The 26,793-nt window shown below is 37.1% G+C and overlaps 2 protein-coding genes across 2 annotated transcripts; both read left to right on the forward strand.

Annotated features, from left to right (window-relative positions):
• The first annotated feature begins 3,208 nt into the window (after positions 1-3,208).
• Positions 3,209-20,483, forward strand: LOC148113845 (vomeronasal type-2 receptor 26-like). Its single transcript, XM_087893453.1, has 6 exons — positions 3,209-3,286; positions 14,052-14,291; positions 14,916-15,165; positions 15,213-15,781; positions 16,930-17,157; positions 19,480-20,483. Exons 1-6 carry the CDS (start codon positions 3,209-3,211, stop codon positions 20,416-20,418), a joined length of 2,304 nt encoding a protein of 767 aa, XP_087749579.1. The 3' UTR covers positions 20,419-20,483.
• On the forward strand, positions 20,449-25,724 carry LOC148113846 (extracellular calcium-sensing receptor-like). The gene is made up of 5 exons (XM_087893456.1): positions 20,449-20,525; positions 23,124-23,415; positions 24,003-24,857; positions 25,365-25,592; positions 25,698-25,724. The coding sequence occupies exons 1-5, from the start codon at positions 20,449-20,451 to the stop codon at positions 25,722-25,724; spliced, it is 1,479 nt and encodes a 492-aa protein (XP_087749582.1).
• Positions 25,725-26,793: the final 1,069 nt, after the last annotated feature.

Here is a 26,793-nt window from a genome sequence, read left to right on the forward strand (position 1 = left end):
TCAGTCCAGGCTGGTAATTTTTATTTATTTTATTTGTTTATTATCAAATTTATATACTGTCCTTCTCCTGAAGGACTCAGGGTGGTGTACAGCCAAAATAAAAAAACATAGATACAAACATTAAAATACAGTTAAAAAGATATATATGCGTTTGGCCCCATAATTAAAAGAACAATAACAAACCTATTAAAAACATTTTAAAAAGTGTTAAGCCAGCCCGGCTTGCTGAAAAAGAAAGGTCTTCAGGGCACAGTGGAAGGCACCGAGGTCATGAATTCTTTGTATCAATGGGGGCAGTTGATTCCAGAGAGCAGGTGTCCCCACAGAGAAGGCCCTCCCCCTGGGGGCCACCAGTCTACATTGCTTGGCCGATGGCACCCTGAGGAGGCCCTCTCTGTGGGAGAGCACAGGTCAGTGGGAGGCCATTGGTAGCAGCAGGCAGTCTCAAAGATATCCAGGTCCTATGCCATGGAGTGCTTTAAAGGTGATAACCAGCACCTTGAAGAGCACCCGGAAGACCACTGGGAGCCAGTGCAGCTCACTCAGGAGAGGTGTTATGTGGGAGCGCCATGCAGCTCCTGTAACTACCCACGCATTCTGGACCAGTTGGAGTCTCCGGGTGCTCTTCAAGGGAAGCCCCATGTAGAGAGCATTACCATAGTCCAGGTGAGAGGTGACAATGGCATGAGTGACTGTGCACAAGGAATCCCAATCTAGGAAGGGCCGCAACAGGCGGATCAGGCGAACCTGATAAAAGGTCCCCCTGGCTACAGCTGTCAGATGTTCCTCCAAGGACAACTGCATATCCAGGAGGATGCCCAAATTGCGAGTCCTCTCCATGGGGGCCAAGGACTTGCCCCCAATAGTCAGTGATGGAGTCAACTGACTATATCAGGATGCCGGAAACCACAGCCACTCAGTCTTGGATGGGTTGAGCCTGAGCCAGTTCCTCCCCATCCAGATCCGCACGGCCTCCAGGCACTGGGACATCGCTTCAAGGGCATCATTGGGGTGGCCCGGGGTGGAGATGTACAGTTGTACAGTCATCAGCGTACTGGTGGTACTTCACCCTGAAGCCACGGATGATCTCAACCAGCGGCTTCATATAGATGTTGAACAAAAGGGGCGAGAGAACCGACCCCTGAGGCACCCCACATATGAGGCATCTCGAGGTCGACCTCTGCCCCCTGCCAACACAAACTGTGACCGGTCCGAGAGAAAGGAGGATCCCATCCCCAACTCTTCCAACCAGCGCAGCATGATATCATGGTCGATGGTATCAAAAGCCGCTGAGAGATCTAACAGGACCAGAACAGAGGAGCAACCCCTGTCCCGAGCCCTCCAGAGATCATCTACCAATGCGACCAATGCCGTTTCCGTGCTGTATCCGGGCCTGAAGCCCGACTGGAATGGCTCTAGATAAGACGTTTCCTCCAGGTATTGTGGAAACTGTCGTGCGACCACACTCTCGACAACCTTCACCACGAAACGAAGGTTGGAGACGGGATGGTAGTTGGCTAATACTGCCGGGTCCAGGGAAGGCTTCTTGAGGAGAGGCCTCACCACCGCCTCTTTCAAGGCTGTGGGGAGGTAACCCTCACTCAATGAAGTGTTGATAATTCCCTGGAGCCAGCCTCGTGTAACCTCCCAGGAAGCCAGTACTAACCAGGAGGGTCACAGGTCCAGCAAACATGTGGCCGCACTAAGTCTCCCCAAAATCCTGTCCATGTCATCAGGGGTCACAGAGTCAAACTCTTCCCAGGTAATACTCTAATGCATCCAAAATTATCCTTATATTATCTCTGATTTGTCTTTTTGGGAGGAATCCATTTTGATCCGTGTGTATAAAATTATTCAAATATCTCTTAAGTCTTTCCACCAATATTGAAGCAAAAATTTTATAATCTGAATTTAGTAAGGATATAGGATTATAGTTTTTGATTTGTTGTGGGTCTGTATCTTCTTTGTGTATCAATATAATATACGCCTCGGTCCATGATTTAGGTATTTCCTTCTTTGTCATTGCTTCATTCATCACCTCCAATAATGGAAGGGTCAGAGACTCTTGTAATGTCCTATAGTATTCAACTGGTAGACCCTCTGGCCCTGGTGCCTTCCCATTCTTTTGCTTCCTGATTGCTTCTGTTAATTCTATCATCGTTATGTTTCTTTCCAGCATCTCCTCCATATCTTTAGAAATCCGAGGTAATTTTGCTTCTTGTAAATACTTTAATACTTTCTCCTCCTCAATGGTCTCTTTTTTGTAAAGTTGTCTATAATAGTCTTGTATTATCTTCCCCATCTCTTTATTTCCAAATTTACTTTGTCCTTGTTCATCAACTAAATATGTTATTTTCCTCAATTCTCTTTCCTTTTTCAATTTATATGCTCACCATCTGCCTGGTTTATTCGCATTTTCAAAGTAGTTTTGTTTAGCACTTCTTATTTTTTGAGCTAGTTCTTCTTTCTCCAGTAAGTCCATTTTATGCTTTATTATATCCATTTTAATTTTGACATCTTTCTTGTGTGGGTCTTTCTGGAGTTCCTTTTCAAGCTTTCTATAATCATCGATCAATATTTTTGAGGTTTGTCTTTTTTTTTTTGCATTCCTTTTCCTTGTTTAATCTATAATTAGTCCTCTAGTATATGCCTTCATTGTATCCCATCGATTTTGTATCAATGTCTCTTCTTTCTTATTTTCTTTGAAGAAAAAAGCCAAGTCTCTTTCCATTTTAGTCTTCCTCTTTTAATATTGTATTATTTAAAGTCCATCTTGATCTTCTTATTCGTCCTTTCCAAGTTATTATCACAGGGTTATAGTCCGCCCATAAATTAGTTTCTATCTCCAAATATTCTACAGTATATTCAGCAGCAAGTCCATTGTTGTCCATATCATATCTAATCTGGACCAAGATGAATGTCTGTCAGAATAAAAAGTATATCGTTTATTTTCTCTATTTCTTTCTCTCCGTGTATCTTTCATATTTATTTCCTCCATCATCTTGAAGAAAGATCTTGGCAATATCTTTCTAGCATGTTTTATTTCTTTATTCATTTTATAATCCAAATTTTCGTCCACAATTCCATTAAAGTCCTCCATTATACATATATTATCATATTCCATTTCAATTATTTTGTTATGGAGTCCTCTGTAGAAGTCACTTTGGTTTTCATTTGGCCAAGCTGCAAGTTTAATGTGGATTAAAGAATGGATAACTTTGAGAAATACCAGATTACTGAATTTGGAGGGACATGGTTTGTTGATGGAGTGGAATGCCTTTTTATGGTACAAAGGAACAAAAATACAAGGGTATTTTAGAAGACATCAGATACGGGAAGCTTTATGTTGAAGTGGGAGAAGGTCAAAAAATATCATTATTTGAAGAGTCCAGTCTGGGTATCTACAATTGAAGCTTTTTCATATCCAGTAATATTTAAAAGGGAACAAATTATTAGGTATAGTGAACTATTGGATGAAAAGGGTGAACTTAAATTAAAGCAGGCTCTAGAAGATCAGGGATGTAAGATGGATTGGTTTTCATACATGCAAATATTTTCTAGATATCGAGAGGATCTCAAATAAGAAGATATTTATAATGTTTTGACTAATTTGGATAAGATTTTAATGGGCTCTGATGAACATATAATTAAAAAGTTGTATGGATATTTGTTAGAAGTAAAACTGGAAGAAGAACAAGTTAAAGAAGCAATTATAGCATGGGGGGGAATTTTGGCTTTGGTATTGATTTAGAGAAATGGCAAAAATTGTGGTCACATAATTATAAAATAATAATGTCAACAGCATATAAGGAGAATTTGTATAAGATGTTTTACAGGTGGCATCTACCCCCGACGAAGATAGCCAAAATGTTCCAGAATAAATCGGAGAAATGTTGGAAGTGCCATCAGACTCCAGGATCATTCCATATGTGGTGGACATGCGGAGAAGCAAAGATATATTGGACTAAGATACACATGTGGTTGGAAAAAATGACTAAGAGACATATTGACTTTAAACCAGCTTTGTTCTTATTAGGGATCTTACCAGAGACATATAATAAAGAATTGTAATATTTAATTGTAAGCCTCCTAACAGTGGCTAGAATTGTATTTGCTAAAAATTGGAAAGGAGAAAAGACACTTACTGATGAAGAAATCATTAAGAAAATGATGGATTGTGCTGAAATGAGTAAACTGACATTTGAAATAAGAGAACAGGAAGATAAACAATATTACTTGATTTGGCACTTATTTTATCAATGGATGGACAATAAAACATGGAGATAAATATATAACAAGTAGATATTGAGATAAATTAAGTGGAATATTTTTTTATGAAAATAAGCTTTGGATGTATAGTGATATTTTGAAAAGAAGAGGGAGCACAATAGGATGTTAACCAATCGATACGCTGTCTGTAATTATTTGGAATGATGATGTTTTTATGTTTTATTTTTGTTTTAAAATAAAAAAAAATGATTTAGAAGAAAAAAATACAATCAAGTTAAATTAAATTGGTAGAAACAAAATGGTAAAAAAGATGCAAGAGAATGAATTCCAATGAGTAATGATATAAACATCTAATAGGCTGCACCCCATCATGTCATTTCTAAGCCAGTTGTCAAAACCATATTTTAAAGGCCTTGTAGAAGCCAACAAAATGAACCTTGCAAAGCATTTTTTCATAGGCAGAAAAAAAAAACTTTCCTGAAATGAAATTATCCCCAGCCCTCTTTATTTCTTTCAAAATCGCTCAAGACTTGGCTTTGTCAAAATGCCTGCACTTCCGGTTTGCTGCTTGTCCCCGCTGGACACTCCTTCGGGATCGTCGAACCCACTGCCTGTAAGAGCCGCCTTTTTCAGCGGAATGGCGGCTCGAAAAAACTCCGTTTCCATTAGGAAACGGAGATAGAGCCGGCTGGGGTGGGTAGAGTCCTCTGCCTAATCCCAAAAGTTTTTTATTTACTTTTGGGAGGGAGCGGAAGAGACTCCCCGTATCCCCAGCCGATGCTCCGGGCTCTGGGAAATCTCTGCTACACGCAGAGCTAGGGGGCAAAAGCAAGCCTGTAAATCTGTCAAATAAATTAATTAAAGAAGATATGAGCTGGACCTTTGATTCTGAAGCGCAAGTATTCTTTTTATTCTATTTTGCCTAAGAAGTGAAGTGAAGGGAAAAAAGTTTTTTTTAAAATGGCGATTGCTGCTGCGGCTTGAAGAGAGGCTGAAAGGGAAACTCCTTCCGTTTTTAATTACAAAGTAGCGGAATGAATACTTTTGGCTGTAACTGAAGGCAAAATCTCACTCTCATTTCGTTTTTTTTTTCTTTTTTCTTTCTCTTTGAGGATCTGATATTGATCTTGGTTGGAAAAAAGTTTTTTTTCCTCTCTTTTCCAGTAAATTTTGTCTGCGTGGAAAAATGGCACTGAGACTTATAAAACTAGACAAACAGGCAGTGGGGGGGGATTCCCCCATTAATAAATTACATCAACAAGTTTTAACTCTCCAGTCACAGAAACCTGACTTTAATATAATAGAATTTCTTCTTGAGGAGATTGTAAGAAGGGATGAGATTGTGAATCAGCAACTTGAAAAATTTAAGTTGGAAATCAAAGAAATTGGTGAATTGGTGAAATCTAAGTTTGGCTTTCTGGATCGAAAGATTTTAAAAGTAGCTAATGGCTTAGCAGACTTTATGACTCAGTTGGAAGCAAATACTAACTCTAAAATGAAAGAAACTGAGGAGAATTTGGATGACAAGATCCAAAAAATTAAAAAGGATTTGGCAAACATTCAGGATAATAGTTCAGAAGACAAACTTAAAATGGAGGCTGATCAAAAGACTGTTATTGAAGAAAATGTACAACAGAGGATTGAAAGAGAAGTTTTAATGATCCAATACAATTTTACAGAATATGCAATTAGACTGAGAGGTTTGCAGGAAGATGACAGAGATGATTTAAGGAAGATATCTTCTGAAATTCTGGCTGGGATTTTAAAGGTTCAACCTGATGAAGTGTTTTGCAGGATTGACAGAATTTATAGAATAAACTCCTGGTTGGCAAAACAAAGGCAATTGCCTAGAGATGTGGTGATTTATTTTACAGACAAAGAAATTAGAAATAATATTGTCCAGAATTCTTATGATTCTGCTTTGCAATTTCGTGGAAGAAAGATTTGGATTTTTAAGGAACTCCCGCCCAAGATGTTAATGGAGAGGAAGAAATTTGGTTTTCTAGTGAATGAGTTAAAAAAAAGGAATATTCTATTTAGGTGGGACGTCCCAGTTGGTTTAATATTGAGACACCAAGGAGTAAGATACCAACTGGATACTGTCGAAAAAGCGGAAGAATTTTATCAAAAAATTTTAAAAATAAATTTAACATCTTTAGGCATAACACAGGACAAGCAAAAGGAGTTGGAAATAAAGGGAAAACATCAAATTACAGAGGCTGTGGTAGATAAACTGTCTTTGGACTCCTTGGATATCCCAGCTGGACTGTCTATAAATTTGAGAGCAGTGTCATCTGATTCTAATGTGATTAACTATCAACTTACAAACAAGTGCGTAAATCAACCAGTTGATATACAAGTGAAGGAAAAGACATATGGGATAATAAAACAAAACCAACAAGATCAATTTACAAAGCAGAATGACAACCGATCAGCTGATACACAACTTGTAGGAAGGAAATCTGGATGGAAATGCAACCCGCAAAAGAAAAAGAAAAGAAACAGATTTCGTAGAAATAGTAGTTTCTAAATCAAGCAACAGTGAAGCCAGGGATTTTAAAAAAATAAATGAACATGTGAAAAGATATTGGAGGCGAATTATCGTTTAATACTATCTTGAGGAAAGTGGCAGATCTCTGCAATGCCGTGATTTTGGGATGTGGAAAGAGCCTTACATTGTTGGATTTGAACTATCTATTTTGGATTTCTTTTACCGATAAATATATTATATCTATTTTGAGTTACAAGGCAAGAGAGTCATGCTGGGGCATGCAGAAGATCTGGCTGTTACCCACAAAGATGATGGGGATTTATAATCCTGATGAAAACCACAATTACAACTATATGGAATATAATTATAATGTCACTCGGGTGGTTGTTTTTATTTTTATATATACATGAGGATATTTATTATTGATGGGGGCAGAAGATGACTGAAGATTTTGAATAAACTGTTGCACCAGGATGCTATGTTACCCTATTATGGATGATGGATTTAACAATCTAGTGGAAAGACATCAAAGAAGATACTAAATGAATTATAAATTTAAAGTTATTGTCTTTTTTTATAAAATGGAATGTATATATAGACATATGTATATTTTAGTAGAGTGGGCAGTGGATTATATTTAGAATTGTAGTGTATGGTAATCTTGCAGGAAACTGGGTTGAAATAGGCTAGTTTAGTGATTGATTAGTTTAAGAAAAAGGATTTTTAAGACATATATTTTGGGGAGTGGAAGAATCGGATAGAACTGAACAAATGTTAAATTTGGAGAAGGCTGCTTTGAAATGTTAAATTAATATATATAATATATATAAAAGTAAAGGTTATGTTGTTGTAATAATAATAATATTTTACAAGTTTGGGGGAGGAGAAAAAGGGTAGATTGTGAAAAGCGGAGAAAAGCGGAGTTATAAGAATACTTTGCTAAGGGTCAGTACTTTGAGGAGTGAGTAAGGGCATGGTAAAATATTATGTAATTAATTATGAATTAGCTTATTGTTGTGAAGAAGAAGTCACAGGGGGGGATGGGTGGTGAGGGGGGGTTAGGGAAGAAGGGAGGAAAAGGGGGAAAAACTTGTATTTGAAAAACTTTTTCAATAAAAAAAAAAAATGCCTGCAGATCTCAGGTACCAGTGGTATCTATTATAATTGGATTTTTATTTCACTGTGTTTGACATGTTTATTGCATTTAACACTTTTTTTTAATGATACACCACCCAGAGTTTTTTCTTGTGAGAAAGACAGTCGTCTAAATTTGATAAATAAGAAAAGTATATATTTTTTTATTTCCAGAGATATTTCGCGAGAAGAGTACTCCACTCCTCTGCTCACAACAGAATATCTTATGCCACCAGGCTTGAAATTTTGGGCTTAGACAACTTAAAACGATGCCGCCTTTGGTCTGACCTAAGCATAGTACATAAAATTATCTGCTACAACGTCCTAACTGTCAGTGGCTACTTCAGCTTCAACCACAATACACAAGCACACAATCGATACAAACTTAAGACTCCAATAGACTCCAAACTCAATTGCAGAAAATACGACTTTAGCAACAGAGTGGTCAATACCTGGAATGCACTACCTGACTCTGTGGTTTCATCCCCAAACCCCCAAAATTTTAACCTTAGACTGTCTACTGTTGACCTCACCCAGTGGTGGGTTTCAATTTTTTTTACTACTGGTTCTGTGGGCGTGGCTTGGTGGGTGTGGCATGGCTTGGTGGGCATGGCAGGGGAAGGATACTGTAAAATCCCCATTCCCACCCCACTCCGGGAGAAGGATATTGCAAAATCCCCATTTCCTCGCAATCAGACGGGATTTGGGAGGCAGAAAATAGATGGGGGCGGGGCCTGTCAGAATTTTTACTACCGGTTCTCCGAACTACTCAAAATTTCCAGTACTAGTTCTCCAGAACTGGTCAGAACCTGCTGAAACCCATCTCTGACCTCACCCCATTCCTAAGAGGTCTGTAAGGAGTGTGCATAAGCACATCAACATCCCTATCCTACTGTCCCCATTTATTTGTATCCATTTCCTGTATTCATAATCATGTTTATACTTATATCTGTTATCTTATATATGTTTGACAAATAAACAAATAAACAAATATAAATAACTACATCTTAATTCATTGATTCATACAACGAGTTCAGCATTATTTCCCTCTTTCAAACCATCCTTGACCGCATCTTCAGGCTGGTGTTCTTGACTTCGTGCTTCCAGGAGCAATGTGAGATCGCAGCTGTCTCTTCCTTTTAACTGCTAGTGGGGGTGTGAGCTGATTGGGTGGGAACTTGGCTGTGTTCTGATTGGGTGGAGGTGTGTTCTGATTGGTTAGGGGCTTGGCTGTGCTCTGATTGGATGGGGGCTTGGTTGTGCTCTGATTGGATGGGGGTGTGTTCTGTTTGGGTGGGGGCTTGGTTGTGCTCAGCTTAGTCTGAGTTGCAGGGGGATTTGAGCTGGTGAGCTGCGTTGTTGTTGTTTGGCTTCGTGTTTGTGGCCGTGCGAGCTCTTCATTGTGGGTGTCAGTCTGCTTCATGGATTGATTGGAGGGGTTTAAAGTGGCTAATGATGCAGCTGCAGTCTGGCTTCTGGTCCTTGGTCGTGACTCATTATCAGTGTGGGTTTGAGTCTGCTTTCTGCATGGATGTGTGGTGGTGACATCCTGTGTGGCTCTCGTGAGTGTGGGTCTGGTGTCATTCGTCATGTTAGGGACTCGTTTTTCAATAAGGGCGGGTTTCCAAATGGCTGGTAGGTGGGAGGTATCATCTCGTTTGTTCATGCTTGTGGGCGTTTTTCTATCTCGATGGCTTCTCTGATTATTCTGTTGTTAAAGTGTTCAGTTTTGGCGATAGTTCTGGTCTTTTTAAAGTCAATATCATGTCCTGTGGCTTTAAGGTGTTGGACCAGGGAAGAAGTTGGTTCCTCTTTTCTGACTGAGTTCTTATGTTCTTCTATGCGTGCACTTATTCGTCTGTTGGTTTGTCCGATGTATGTGGTGGGGCAGGCGGTGCATGGGATTTCATATACTCCTTGATTTTCTAACTCAATTTTGTCTTTGGGGTTCCTTAGGATGGTGGATATTTTTCGGTTTGTGCAGAATGCTGTCTTGATGTTATGTTTGTGGAGGATTTTGCTTATTCTGTCTGTGGTGCCTTTTATGTATGGGAGGAGGGCTTTGCCATTTTCTTGTTCTCTGTCTTGGATTTTAGTGGGGGTTTCTTTTTGGATTAGGTTGGTGATCTTATTTCTTTGGAATCCATTGGATGTTAGTACGTTAGTGAGAGTGTGTAGTTCGGTTTTTAGGTGTTGTTCGTCAGCTAAGCGTTTTGTTCTGGAAATGAGTGTCTTGGCTACAGAGTTGATCTGGGCAGGGTGGTGGTGTGAGAGTGCGTGCAGATAGCGGTTTGTGTGTGTTTTCTTCTGGTAGATAGTGTGTCCTAGGGAGCCATTGGATTTTCTGTAGACTAAGACATCCAGGAAGGGAAGTTGGTTGTTCGCTTCTGTTTCCATGGTGAACTGCCTCAACAGCCTACACCCCAAAATACAGTTCACCATGGAAACAGAAGCAAACAACCAACTTCCCTTCCTGGATGTCTTAGTCTACAGAAAATCCAATGGCACACATAAAAACACACATAAACCCTACGAAGAAGTAAGAAAATTGATACTGTACCTTTACAGGGAGGATACATAAGATATGGGTGTGGCCTACTGATGACAGCTAACGAGCTAGAAATGGATCTATTTAGGTCTCCCACCTAGCAGTTAGAGCTTGCTAGGTGTTAGAAAGGAAAAAAGCCCAGAACCGAGTAGATGTGATTCTACTGAGCTGGAGCTACAAAAAAACCTTGGCTACGTAGGGAAAACCTGGCTAGAAGAAAAACACACATAAACCCTACGAAGAAGTAAGAAAATTGATACTGTACCTTTACAGGGAGGATACATAAGATATGGGTGTGGCCTACTGATGACAGCTAACGAGCTAGAAATGGATCTATTTAGGTCTCCCACCTAGCAGTTAGAGCTTGCTAGGTGTTAGAAAAAAGCCCAGAACCGAGTAGGTGTGATTCTACTGAGCTGGAGCTACAAAAAAACCTTGGCTATGTAGGGAAAACCTGGCTAGAAGAAAAACACACATAAACCCTATGAAGAAGTAAGAAAATTGATACTGTACCTTTACAGGGAGGATACATAAGATATGGGTGTGGCCTACTGATGACAGCTAACGAGCTAGAAATGGATCTATTTAGGTCTCCCACCTAGCAGTTAGAGCTTGCTAGGTGTTAGAAAGGAAAAAAGCCCAGAACCGAGTAGATGTGATTCTACTGAGCTGGAGCTACAAAAAAACCTTGGCTACGTAGGGAAAATCTGGCTAGAAGAAAAACATATATATATATATATATATATAAGTTTATACTTATATATATATATATATATAAGTATAAACTAAGCAGAACAATGAAACGTATAAAACATAAAAACATATAAACATCCATTTCAATACATGTCCAGTTTGTCGCAACTATAATATACATTTCTCTTTGTATTTTGACTCTTCCTTATTTGGTCACTCCCTTTTATCTATCTAATATTGATCTTTGTTAACCTATGTCTGTTCTTTGTTTCCATCATATTATATCTGGTCATTTTATTTACTTCCTATTGCTTCATCTCTTTCCTATCTTTCAACCAACTATACCACTTTTCCCATACTAAGTAAAAGTCATGTTCTTCCCTATTTTGTAATTCCTTTGTGAGTCTATCTAATTCCGCACATTCCATAATTTTATTGATTACTTTATCTGGTGTTGGTATATCACTTTTCATAATAGATACAGCATTGAACAGAAATTGAGAAAATGGCTGCAGTAAATGAATTTATCTTCTTTTTAAACTATGTTTAAAGGAATAAAATCTGGGACTTGGTTATACATGGGGATCTATAAATGAGAATATTTGTAGCTCAGGGTTGAAATGGGGGGGGGGGTTTCATGGTGCTTTCTGAGCTTGTCTTTTTTTTGCAGATGTTTCATTACCCAAATTAGGTAACATCAACCATGCTGCACTGCTGATACTACCTAGTTTGGGTAATGAAATATCTGCAAGGAACCAATCAAGTTCAGAGAGCACCTGAGATATGTATCTGCCCAACATGAAAACACATTTAGAACAAAATGTTCCCAAGTTTCTTCCTCATTTTCTGCTCTACATCTAAGTTTCAAAAGTTCACAGTAGTAGAGCTAAGATAAAATTAATATGTTTCCTTTTGACATTTTACAAAAATGCAAGGAAGGTAGTTCCACAAGTAAGCTATTATCTCCCAGGTAATTATCAGATTAAAATTTATTGTTCTTTTCTTCAGGTATCAAGGGAATCCTAATAAACATGAGATAACTATGAACCCAGGTTAAAGAAAATTGCATTCCATTAATGTCAGCTCAGACGCACAGAATTAAAAGTCGAGAGAATAAGAAAGATGCACATTTAATCTGTGATACTTCATTTCATATAACATTCATGAGAGGTTGATTGATTATGATTCAGCTCATCAGTGAAATGGTAATATTGAAGTTACACTTTGATTTGTACGATGGCTATAATATATACTGAATTGCTTCTATTCAGAACACTGGTTTTGTTCCTTTTTTCTGAGACAATGTGCATTTCTTCAGACTGCACTTGCAACCTCAGAGATCCTCTTCCAATTGTTCATAAGTATTATCAATCAGGAGATTTAATCATTGCTGCTATCATATATCAAATGTTATTTGTTTCAAATGAAATCACTTTTCAAAGTGTTCCTTCACATGATGTCCTTGATCAGTATCTGTAAGTATCCTCATTGTCATTCTCAGACTCATACACATCACCACCTAAATGCTCATTCCTTCCCTCCTTCTTTCCTTCCTTCCTTCCTTCCTTCCTTTTTTTTAAAATTTGATTTATATGCTGCCCTTCTCCGGAGACTCAGGGTGGCTTACAATGCGTTAAGCAATATCCTTCATACTTTTGCATATTTATACAAAGTCAGCTTATTGCCCCCACAAACTGGGTCCTCAATTTACCTACCTTAGAAAGGATGGAAGGCTGAGTCAACCTTGAGCCTGGTGAGATTCGAACTTACAGTAATTGCAGACAGCTGGTGTTAATCACAATGCTATCAGTCTGCTGAGCCACCAGGCTTCTTCCTTCCTTCCTTCCTTCCTTCCTTCCTTCCTTCCTTCCTTCCTTCCTTCCTTCCTTCCTTCCTTCCTTCCTTCCGTAAAATAGTTACCATAAGTTAACCAATAGTTACCATACCTTAGCCATGTCTTAATTCTAAAGTGAAGAGAGTCTTAAGCTCCCAAAATTCTGAAGTCTCCAATGAGGGAAGTATTGCTGCTTTTATTTTACTGTTTATTACAAAGGTTATCTTTGTAATAAGGGTTATCTCACCAGGTTCAAGGTTGACTCAGCCTTCCATCCTTCCGAGGTAGGTAAAATGAGGACCCGGTTTGTGGGCGCAATAAGCTGACTTTGTATAAAATAGAACACCGCTTGGGGGGGGGGGCAAAAGCCCTACTAAGCAGGTGTATACAAAAGTATGAAGGCTATTGCTTAAAAGCATTGTAAGCCGCCCTGAGTCTCCGGAGAAGGGCGGTATATAAATCAAACTAATAAATAAATAATAAATAAATATTTCCCATAAAGTACATTCACAGTCCTTTGTTTCATTAAGAAAATAAATCATGATCAATATAAACTGTAGGGTTGTTCTAAAAATAGTCTACATATAATCTGATATTTTTCTGAATTTTCTTCCCTTGCATGTCACCATGGAATGCAGAAGACTGTGGTGGGCAATGGAACTGGATTATTATTTTTACAAAATACAAATGCCCAAAGGTCAAATTACTTGTAAGAATGTTATAAGCATAAGATTGAAATTGTATCTCTTCTGATTCACTCTAGATAGGAATATTGCAAACAACCAAATTAAGCCTGGAATATACTGTACATCTGACCATGAATATGACAGTTTCCCAGAAAAAGAGACTTAAATAGAGAAGAAAGTGGGCTACAGAATAATTCCCCACATTAGTACTTACCACTCCATACAATCAAGGGCTATTGTAGGGCTATCATATGCCCGATGACCAGAGTAAACAATAAGGACAACATTTTCTGTATTTATAAATATATGTAAAAGTTACAAATATTTACTATATAATTCTGAAGGAAAAATCATATTGGCATTGTTTATAACTTTCACTGAAGGTTCCTCACTCATAATTATCAACACACTTTGGCTCTCTCATTTGCTGTAAAGGAGATTAATGATCATTCTTGGATTTTACCCAATGTTACACTGGGTTTCCACATTGCTACTGACTATTTTGATGACATTACAACTTACCATTTAGCAATGGAATTTCTATCTACAAAGGATAAATTTATCCCCAACTACAAATGCAATGACCAGACCAATACAGTAGCTGTCATTGGAGGACCCCGTACTAAGACCTGTGTCAACATGGCAACTGCTCTGTGTAACTACAAGTTTCCTCAGGTGAGATCAAACCTGCAATGTTGAGTACTTGTGATACCCTTTTCCCCTGAAAATAAGACAACCCCTGATAATGAGCCCAATCAAGCTTTTGAGTATATGTGCTAAAATAAGCCCTCTCTGAAAGTAAGCCCTCCCTGAAAATAAGCCCTCCCTGAAAATATTTAAATGAATGTGCAGCCAGTCCCCACTATGTCCTCTGGTTAGGGTTAGGGAGACAGAGCTGGAAATCTGGTAAGACGGCAAGAGGATCCCCATCTTGCTCCACACGCCCTAAAATAATAAAACCTCCCCCAAAATAAGGCCAGTTCAAAAAAAATAAGACAGGGACTTATTTTTGGGGAAACACGGTAGGTTTTCTAAAACCTCAATAAAACCAACTCATGATCTGCAATGAAAATCACCACCACTGCTCTTCTTAAACACCCTGAAACTTCCTGATGCCAAGTTGTTAAACTAGTAAATACTTTTACACCATTGGTATCAAAAGCAAAAGGTTGGTTTATGTGAAACTTGGGGACTGTGTTCAAAGATTAAGCAAGGGTGACAATTAACAAATTTATATATCACACACTTCACTTTGAAAAAAATATATCTTTTTTGCCTCTATTCTTCTTCCCCATTTAGATCACATATGGATCAGCTCCACTGATGAATAAGGAAACAGCAGCATATTTTGTCAAATGGATGTTCCCAGATGAGATCCACCAGCTTAAAGGAATACTATACTTATTGTGGCATTTCGGATGGACCTGGGTTGGGTTAATTTCTCTATATCAGGAAGATAGAGAGAGATTTATTCAAAAGAGTATTTCCATGTTTTCAGAGAGAGGCATCTGCTTTGACTTTATAGAATGTCTACCCCAAAAGATGTATGGTAGTGAAGCTGCTGAAATGAGGAGGAGGCAGATAAAATATATAAAGTGATGATGAGAAGTACAGTCACTGCAGTGATCTTGAATGCTGAAATTACAAGCATTATGATTTTGAGAATAATGATCTATGTTTTAGATACTGATGATATTCCAAAGGAGAGAAAGGCCAAAGTTTGGATCATGGCAGCCCAGATGGATTTTACCTCCATTCTAATGCAAAGGCACTTGCCCGTAGATTTTCTCCATGGTGCTCTGTCCTTTGCAATTCATTCAGAAGAGTTAAGAGGTTTCCAAAAATTTATGTGGAAGAGAAGCCCAAACTTTGAAAAAGAAGATGGGTTTATAAGGAATTTCTGGAAAGATGCATTTGATTGTTCATTCCCCAGTGAGATGACAGATAGGAATGCTGAAAGGTTCTGCACAGGAGAAGAGAAGCTGGAGACTCTTCCCAATTCTGTCTTTGAGACTATAGTGAGTGGACATAGTTACAGCATCTACAATGCAATCTATGCTGTGGCACATGCTCTGAGGGCCATACGGTCCCACTCTTACAAATTCAAAGAAGGTCAAATAATTGATGAGAGGAGATGGAAGATCTTCCTTCAATCACCATGGCAGGTAATGTTGGCTTCTACAAAATTCAGGAAGTCATCATGTTATGTAAAAAGTATTGGATTGTTCAATTGCACTAAGAAAAAATTATCTGTTGGCTTTCTCCTTTTGTCAATGTTTTCATGGAATCCTCACCTGAAATATTTTCAGTTGAAATATTCTAGTTAGGCAGTAAAGTAAAAAATAATAATAATACATATGATGGAAAACGTAATTCTTTTCCAGTTTTAAATAGCATAGACCGATGAGAAATTTAGAATGTAACTTTTCATTAATCAAAGCCAAATCATTAATCAGAGTCAAGAAATTCCATTAATTTTCTGGTTTCCTTTTCTTGAGAGAAAAGGAAGATATTGTTTCAAGCACCATGACAGGTAATGTTCACTAATCCAGATTATTGGATTTTAATTTTGGAAGGACTAAGACTAACAGAGAAGAACTAGACAATCCTAGATGGGCCAATCCACTGTTATTTCCTAGAGAAATGTAAGCTAAATCTCAGGATCCAATGTAGGGCTTTCCTGAGTGATAATATTATCTCTTAGATATTTTCTAGGTCTCTATGAGACTGTTAATAATTCCTGAACATGTTAAAATGTAAATCCACTTATTTCAAGTGGATAGCAAATTTGCCATTGAACTGTATAAAAGAAATTTTGGAAGCTTTTTTTTTTAAATTTGATTTATATGCCGCCCTTCTCTGGAGACTCAGAGCGGCTTACAATGCGTTAAGCTATCCTTTTTAATATTTTTTTTTTAAGGTAAATATCTGGTTGGACATAAAGGCCACTTTGGCCTACAATTTTCTACATTGGAGAATTTTCTACATTTTATGCAAATTAAGTCAAAATACTTGGCTCACACATTTGATCAGAGCAACTGATGAATTTATCCCTTACTAGACTTTGTGATGGCATTCTCATTTGAAAACCTTTCAATTTTTTTTAAAAAAATGTTAGGCAATAAAATAGAAGAATGCATGTCATAGAAATATAATTTCCCTTCTAGTTTGAAGTAATGTAGACTAAGGCAAAATTTAATAGCTTACTTTTCATTAAGCATAGACCAAATTGAAATGAAAAAACCTGGGTTTTCCTCATACCCTTTAATGAATCCTGTTAACTTTTTTGTTTCTTTTCTTCTTCTTTATTTAGCTCCACCATTTTTTGCAGAAAGTCTCCTTTAACAACAGTGTTGGAGAACAGATTTCTTTTGGCCCCAATGGGGAATTGGAAACTGGATTTGATATTTTCAGTTGGGTCACATTCCCAAACGAGTCTTTTCTAAGAGTTCAAGTAGGAAAGATCGACCCCATGGCTCCACTAGACAAGCTCCTCACCATTTCTGTCCAGGATGCTGTTTGGCCCCCCATATTTAACCAGGTATGTCTTATTTTTCACTTTTTAGAAAATCATTTAGTCACTGCCCATACCAATAAATGATTTAAATACAACAATAACACTTGGATAATTTTTTTTAGCAACCTCAAATAGATGAAATAGCCTAAAGAAACGCTGTTTTTTAAATATATTTCAAATATATTCAATTTATAGCAAAAATTAAAATATTGGACTATATTATTCAAAAATAAAGAACTTCAGCTGGAAATTCAATCTATTTCTTCAAATTGTAGTATTGTTGGAAATATGATTGCTATCTAAAATTTATTTTCTAAAAATAAAATTAATCATGTGATACAAAAATTTCCATCTATCTATATTTATAAAACAGAGTTCTATACCTGATTTCAATTTACATTATATCCCTCTTCAGTTTAATAATTTCAGACAATCATACCCACCCACTAAATTCTTAAATCTGTGGACAAAAAAATTAATGAACTGTAACGTATGTGCCTCGAAATAAAGATTTTTGGAAGGGTGTGTAAATAAATGACCAGTACTATCTGTAATTCCTTAAATAGAGGATCAAATTCCATTTGTTTTCAATCTGCTCCAGATTTCAAACAAATAAAGAAAGCTTCCCAAAATGACATCATTCTACTATAAGCAGGCAAACGGAAAATAGCTGAATATTGAATCAGATTTTTACTATTTAAAGATCACAAAAGTGTCATTAAAAGATGGAAAAATCAATGGAAAAGTGAACCAAGTTTTGAAAGAGCTATGGTAAAGATAGGTCACCAGCCCAAAATTTCAAGAAAATCTTCAAGAAAAGCCTATTTGAAGGGCTCTGAATTTAAAAGTTCTCCCATACCAGATTCTAGTTCTTTCCTCAGATCACTTGGGATTACTATGATAGATATGAGATGTGGTGGCCCAGTGGCTAAGAAGCTGAGCTTGTCAATCGAAAGGTCAGCAGTTCAGTGGTTTGAATCCCTAGTGCCATGTAAGGGAATGAGTCCCAGCTTCTGCCAACCTAGCAGTTCAAAAGCATGTAAAAAATGCAAGTAGAATAAAAAGGGAGCACCTTTGGTGGAAAGGTAATAGTGTTCCATGTGCCTTTGTCATTTAGTCATGCCGGCCATATGACCATGGAGACGTCTTTGGACAGCGCTGGTTCTTTGGCTTTGAAATGGAGATGAGCACTAACCCTAGAGTTGAGAATAACTAGCACATATGTGCGAGGGGAACCTTTACTTTTACTATGATAGATATGAAATAAGGTGCAGCTGAGGGAGTGGGGAATTTATACCAGAAACAAATTTGGAGAATGGAATAGCAAGGTTTGGATTAAATATGAAGAGTTTCAATATGTTTAACTCATGAAAAGAACAACCCCAAAGCATAAATTCTTTCATGTGAAAGAATTCTGATTTTATTTATGAACAGACATTGCCTCTTTCCATCTGTAACAAGAAATGTCCTCTTGGCCATAGCAAGATAAAAGTGGAAGGGAAATTATCTTGCTGCTATGACTGTAGATGCTGTCCAGAAGGGAAGATAGCAGACCAAATGGGTAAGCAAAGGAATATGTTGAATATATTTATTGTATTAATAAATATAAGCAAAGGAGTATATTGGATATATTTATTATATTAATAAATATAATTGTGGGCTCATTTATTAACAAATATCGTGACTCAAAATCTTGAGCTTCACATCACATTGTACTATTCAGAAATGAACTATTTGAACTGAATTGGCATAACTCAGCAAGATATTTGATGATAACACTAATCAGTTCACTCTAAGTAGCAGGTTCAAATTTCCAGATTTGAATAGTCGCTTTTTAGGTTTCCTTGAATATATTCTAAATATTTTTCAGGAAACCAATGTTTGTCATTAGAGTATCTGAAATGCTTCCATTATACCTTCATTTTTGGAAGTAAAGGTAATGGTGATTACTTTTACTGCAATACTGTAAATTGTGTAATGAATGATTTTAAGAAAATCATTCATTACCTTCATCATAGAGCCTGGATAGCTCTGCAGACAAGGCACTGCAATTTAACACCAGCTGTCTGCAATTAAAGTAAGTTCGAATCTTGCCAGGCTCAAGGTTAACTCAGCCTTCCATCCTTTCTAAGGTAGGTAAATTGAGGACCCAGTTTGTGGGGGCAATAAGCTGACTTTGTATAAAATATACAAAAGTATGAAGGCTATTGCTTAACACATTGTAAGCTGCCCTGAGTCTCCGGAGAAGGGCGGCATATAAATCAAATTAAAAAAAAAAATCAAGAAAATGATTTTAAGAAAAGCAGTCAGAACCCATTAGTGGATTATTGGCACTGAAAAAAATAGTATTTTTATGAATGGTTTTCTTTTTTGTTTCTTTTTCCCACAGACTTAGATGATTGTTTTCCATGTCCAGAAGATCATTATCCAAACAAAGATCAGGATAGTTGTCTTCAAAAAACAATAACTTACTTGACTTATCAAGAACCTTTGGGGATTTCTTTGGTAGCCATAGCTATCTCCTTATCTTTCATCTCAGCTTTAATACTAGGGATCTTCATTAAACACCAGGACACTTCCATTGTCAAAGCCAATAACAGGAACCTCACTTATACCCTTCTCATTGCTCTCCTGCTCTCCTTCCTTTGCACTCTGCTCTTCATTGGACAACCCGACAAAGTCAAATGCCTCATGCAACAAACTGCCTTTGGCATTATCTTCTCTGTAGCTCTTTCTTGTATATTGGGAAAAACAGCCATTGTTGTTCTTGCTTTCATGGCCACCAAGCCTGGTTCCAAAATGAGGAAATGGGTGGGGAAAAGGATGGCTCTTTCTATTGTCCTACCTTGCTCCCTGGTACAATTTACTATTTGTATAGTGTGGTTAGCAAATTTCCCCCCTTTCCCAGATTCTGACATGCACTCCATGACTGAAGAAATTGTCCTGCAATGTAATGAAGGTTCAACCACCATGTTTTATACTGTTCTTGGCTTTATGGGGTTCTTGACTGCTGTCAGCTTCATGGTGGCCTTCCTAGCTAGGAATTTACCTGACAGCTTTAATGAAGCTAAATTTATCACCTTCAGCATGTTGGTCTTTTGCAGTGTTTGGGTATCATTTGTTCCTACCTATCTGAGCACCAAAGGAAAATACATGGTGGCTGTAGAGATCTTTTCCATCTTGGCTTCAGCAGCTGGATTACTGGGTTGCATCTTTTTCCCTAAATGCTATATCATTATTCTGAGACCTGACCTAAATAAGAAGGGACAACTAATAAAGACATAAATAAGCAAAATGTAGCCATAAACACATAACATGATTTTTTTCAAAATCCCACAAGACTTGGCTTTGTCATCGGGCCTGCAGATCTCAGGAACCTGTGATATCTTGAGGTGGCTCCATTGCTGATCAAATCTACTATAATTGATTTTTTTTTTACAGTTGGTGGAATTATGTATGTCTAGTTTAATGAAAACAAGGACAACCTAACCTCCAAAGCACCTGAGAAGAAGCAATGGATGGAAACTAATCAAAGATAAAACCAACCTAGAACTAAGGAGAAATTTCCTGACAGTGAGAACAATTAATCAGTGGAATGATTTCATCCAGAGGTTGTGGTGCTCCAACAATTGAATTTTTTAAGAAGAGATTGAACAACCGTTTGTCTGAAATGGTATAGGTTTATTGCCTGATAAGGGGGTTAGACTAGAAGGCCCCCAAGTCCCTTCCAACTCTGGTATTCTGTTATCTCTGTTCTGTTGTCTGTTCTGTTTATTGCTTTTACATTTTTTTTTAATGTTACTCCACCCAGAGTTATTGTGAGATTGGCAGCAATCTAAATTGGATAAATAAAAAATACATCTTATTTCATTGACTCATACCACGAGTTCAGCATTATTTCCTTCTTTCAAACCATCCTTAACCTCAATAATCATGTTTCATCCCCACTCTTCATAGCAGCTTCTGCATTGAGCAGAAGATTGACAAAATGACTGCTATACATGAATTTATGTTTTTTTTAAACTATGTTTTAAATCATGAAAATTTGGGCTCTGATTATACATCTGTATCTGCCCAACATGATAGCATCTTTCGAACAAAATGTCCCCAAATTTTCTCCCTCCATTTTTTGCTTCTTGTCTAAATTTTAAAAGTTTACAGCAATGGAAGTAGTATAGTATAACATAAAATCAACATGTTTCTCTTTGACAGTTTACAAGATGCAAGAAAGGGAGAACTATAAGTAAGCTATTATCTCCCAGGTAATTACCAAATTAAGAATTATGGTTCTTTTCTCCATGTATCAAGGGAATCCTAACAAACAAGAGACAACCAATAACCCAGGTTAAAAAAATCACATTACATTAATATCAGCTTAGAAGTACAGAATTAAAAGTAGAGAGAATAAGAAAGATGCACATTTTATCTGATATTTTAGTTTAGATACTATTCATGAGAGGCTGATTGATTATGCTTCAGCACATCAGTGAAATGGTAACATTGGAGTTATACTTTGATTTGTACAATGACTATATTATACACTGAATTGCTTCTATTCAGAACACTGGTTTTATTCCTTTTTTCTGAGACAATATGCATTTCTCCAGTCTGCAACCTCGGAAGTCCACTTCCAATTGTTCACAAGTATTATCAGTCTGGGGACATAATCATTGCTGCAATTATTTATCAAGTGTTCTTTCTTTCAAATGAGATCACTTTTCAAAGCTTTCCTTCTCGTGAAGTACTTGATCAGTACATGTGAGTATCCTCATCCACATTCTCAGACTCATCCCAGTTCCACTTAAATGCTCCTTCCTTCCTTCCTTCCTTCCTTCCTTCCTTCCTTCCTTCCTTCCTTCCTTCCTTCCTTCCTTCTTTCCTTCCTCCCTCCCTCCCTCCCTCCCTCCCTCCTTCTTCCTTCCTTCCTTCCTTCCTTCCTTCCTTCCTTCCTTCCTTCCTTCCTTTCTTTCTTTCTTTCTTTCTCCCTCTTTCTCCCTCTTTCTCCCTCTCTCTTTCTCAATCTTTCCTCAAATATAAAATGGTTACTATATTGCTAATTCCATTTGCCCTTAGCCATGCTGAAATTCTCCACTTCAGAGAAACTTAGTCTCTCCTGATACTGCTGTCTCAAATGAAACAAGTGTTATCGCTTTTAATCACAACATGACATGGGTCATTTTTCCTCAGGAACCTTTCACATTCTTCTGCTTTTTGAGGGAGAAACATGACTAGTTTAAGCTATGGGGATGCCATGGAAAATAAAGTACATGTGTACTAGTATTCCCTAAAGATTTTCCGTGCATCTAACAAAAGAATGAAACATGGTGGGACAATGGAAATGGATGGCCATTTTTACAGAATACAAAACCCAAAGGAAAAGTTAATTCTAGAATGTTATGTCCATAAGAATGAAAAGATATGAATCCTCTCCCTCACCATTCACTCTGAATTGGAATGTTATTGCAAGCAGCCAAATTAATCCTGGAAGAGACATCTCACCATTATTTTGAGAGTTTTCTAGAAGACATATCTTAAAGAGACAATAAATCAGACCACAAATGTAGTCAAAGCTGAATATTGGTTTACTCTTCCCCCATATCAGTTCTTTCTCAACCATAAAATCTAGAGCTGTTGTTTGTTAAAGACCACATTCCAAGTCTCCCAAAGATGCCTTTTCAAGAGGCAACTGGACTTTCTGGTTTTTCTTTGAAGGCATTTTGCTTCTCTTCCAAGAAGCTTCTTCAACTCAATTCAGAGCTGAAGAAGCTTCTTGGATGAGAAGCGAAACATCTTCAAAAAAAATCACAGAAAGTCCAGTTGCCTCTTGAAAAATCACTTTTGGGACAACCATGACCTAGATGACTGAGAATCTCCATAAACATTTCAAGTGTCAAGAGCATTACATATTGTGTGAATAAGAAAATGCATAATAATTAAAACATTGCAACTGTCTGATTCTGAGCTGATATAGTTTATAACTCTCACTGAAGGTTCCTCACTCATAATTACCAACACGCTTTGGCTCTGGCATTTGCTGTAAAGGAGATCAATGAACATTCCTCAATCTTACCCAATGTTACCCTTGGTTTCCACATTGGTACTGACTATCTTGAGGAAATTACAACTTATCATTTAGCAATGGAATTTCTATCTACAAAAGATAAATTTACCCCCAACTACAAATATAATGACCAGACCAATACGGTAGCTGTCATTGGAGGACCCCGTACTAAAACCTGTCTCAATATGGCAATCCCTCTGTGCAACTACAAGTTTCCTCAGGTGAGAACAGAAATGGAGTAAGATTGAAAGATCCAGTAGCTATTTATCATTTTCAGATATTGAGTCCTCATGGTAGTTTTTTCCCAGAAATATACCAAAGCATCAGACAAGAATAAACTGGTTCATGATCTATAATGAAAATCAGACTTGTTAAAGTAAGTAGTTAAGTAAGGGTCTTATGCTGTTTCTACTGAAACCAGAAGATTAGTTTACACAGATTGCTCATTTGTACTCTATGACTATGACTATCATTAAGTGTTGTACCTTATGATTCTTGATGAATGTATCTTGTCTTTTTATGTACACTGAGAGCCTATGCACCGAAGACAAATTACTTGTGTGTTCAATCACACTTGGCCAATAAAGAATTCTATTCTATTCTATTCTATTCTATTCTATTCTATTCTATTCTATTCTATTCTATTCTATTCTATTCTATTCTATTCTATTCTATTCTATTCTATTCTATTCTATTCCTTGGGTACTGCCTAAAAAAATTAAGTGAGGATGCCAATGAACAAACAAACATATTGCATAGTTTATCTTGCAAAAATGCATTTTTGCCTGTATTGTTTTCTTCTATTTAGATCACATATGGATCTGCTCCACTGATGAACAAGGAAGCAGAAGGACATTTTGTCAAATGGATGTTCCCAGATGAGATGCACCAGTTTAAAGGAATACTATTTTTACTGTTGCATTTTGGATGGACCTGGGTTGGGTTGATTTCTCTGTACGAGGAGGATAAAGAGAGGTTCATTCAAAAGAGGCTTTCTATGTTTTCAGAAAGAGGAATCTGCTTTGACTTTATAGAAAATATCCCCCAAGTAATGTACGCTAATGAAGCTGCTGAGATGGTGGAGGAGGCAGATAAATTATACAAAGTCATCATGAGGAGTGCAGCCATTGCAGTGATTGTAAATGCTGAAATTACAGGTGTGGTGACTTTGAGAGTTATTGTCTATGGTTTAGATTCTGATGATATTCCAAAAGAGAGGAAAGCCAAAGTTTGGATTATGACTGCCCAGGTGGACTTCACATCCATTCTTATACAAAGAAAGTTGCCTCTTGGTTTTCTCCATGGTGCACTTTCCTTTGCAATTCACTCAAAGGAACTGACAGGGTTCCGACAGTTTATGCAGAAGAGAAATCCAATCATAGAAAATGAAGATGGCTTTATTAGGGATTTCTGGAAAGATGCATTTGAATGCTCATTCTCCAGTGATATTAAAGATGGGAATGCTAACAGGATCTGCACTGGAGAAGAGAAGCTGGAGGCTCTTTCTCAATCTGTGTTTGAAATGAGTATGACTGGCCACAGCTACAGCATCTATAATGCAGTCTATGCTGTGGCACATGCTTTGACAGCCATGTGCGCCTCCAAAAATGGTAGAATAATTGATGAGAACAGATGGAATCTCTTCTTCCAATCACCATGGCAGGTAATGTTAGCTAATACAAAATTCAGGAATGTCATCAGGGCATGTAAACTGTACTGAATTGTTCATTTGATCAGAGCAAATTTATCTTTTGGGTTTCTAACTTTCTCAATTATTTGTTGGAATTCTCATTTAAAAAAAAAAAGTTCAATTATCATATCTTAGTTTGAGATATGATAGATAATGCATATCAGTAGTGGGTTTCAAATCCTGGCATTACCGGTTCATTTTTGATGACATCTCGGCAGGTAGATGGAGCCTCCTGCCACTGCTGCTACCAGTTTGCCCAAACCAGGGTGAACCGGTAGCAACCCACCACTGATACATATGACAGAGAACATAATTTTATTCCCATTCTAAATAGTATAAGACTGATGCAAAATTTAACAGCTTACTTTTTACTGGGCATAGGCCAAATTGAAATGAAGAAACAGAGTTACTTATACCCTTTATGGAATCTTGTTAACTTTCTGGTTTCTTCTTTTTTTCTTGTTGATCTTCTTCTTTTAGGTCCATCGTTTTTTGCAGAAAGTCTCCTTTAACAACAGTGCTGGGGAAGAGATTTCTTTTGGTCCCAATGGGGAATTAGTAACTGGATTTGATATTCTAAATTGGGTCACATTCCCAAACAAGTCCTTTCTGAGAGTCCAAGTTGGAAAGATTGACCCCATGGATCCTCCAGACAAATTTCTCACCATTTCTGCCAAGGATGCTGTTTGGCCACTCATATTTAACCAGGTTCGTCACAATTTCCACTTTGAGGGAAATAATTTAGTCACTAGCCCCATATCATTAAACAATTTAAATACCATAATTTAACTTTAACTTTGGTTAAATTTTTAGCAGCCACAATTAGAAGAAGTAGCTTAAAGAAACTCTGTTTTTGAAATATATTTCAAATATACTAACTATATATCAAAATTCATCGTATTGAAATATATTATTCAAAAATGAAGAATTTATGCTATAGATTCTGTATCTTCATCGAAAGAGTAGAATCATTCAGAACATAATTGCACAGTATCTATTAGATTCATTAAAGTGATGAAGGAAGACATTATTTTTCTAAAAGTGTAACTAATCTATGAGCGAAGGGATATGACACAATAAACATCTTTCTTACTTCTTTCTGTTTGTAAAAAAAGAATTCTAAAGCTGATTTAGGAACATTATAGATCAGTTCAGTCTAATAATTTCAGAGGAATACCTCTCCCCAAATAGTTTAATTTGTAAAATAAAGAGAATCATTTTAATCTTTGGTGGGTATACCTCAAAGTAAACATCTTTTGGAAATTAGTGTGAGTAAATGTTTAGGATTATCGGCAAATCCTTAAATAGATGAACAAATTCCATTTGCTTTCAAATTGCTTCAATTTTCAGAGAAATAAATCAAGAAGGCCTTTCAAAACTACATCATTCTGCTTTTGGAAGCAAAACTGAATATAGCTCAATTTTGAAAATCAGATTTTTATTCTACAAAACATGCACAACAGTTTCAATAATAGATGGACCAGGCCAACAATGAAAGAAATCAACCAAGTTAGAGAATAGAATAGAATAGAATAGAATAGAATAGAATAGAATAGAATAGAATAGAATAGAATAGAATAGAATAGAATAGAATAGAATAGAATAACAGAGTTGGAAGGGACCTTGGAGGTCTTCTAGTCCAACCCCCTGCTTAGGCAGGAAACCCTAGACCACTTCAGACAAATGGTTATCCAACATCTTCTTTAAAAACTTCCAGTGTTGGAGAATTCACAATTTCTGGAGGCAAGTTGTTCCACTGATTAATTGTTGTAACTGTCAGGAAATTTCTCCTTAATTCTAAGTTGCTTCTCTCCTTGATTTGTTTCCACCCATTGCTTCCACCCATGGTAAATGTACAACCAATAAAATTTTAAAATTGGATCTCAATGAAAGTGTGTACCAAAAGATC

This window comes from Pantherophis guttatus, chromosome 4 (genome assembly GCF_059756535.1).
Source record: "Pantherophis guttatus breed Tessera chromosome 4, ASM5975653v1, whole genome shotgun sequence".
NCBI lineage: Eukaryota > Metazoa > Chordata > Lepidosauria > Squamata > Colubridae > Pantherophis > Pantherophis guttatus.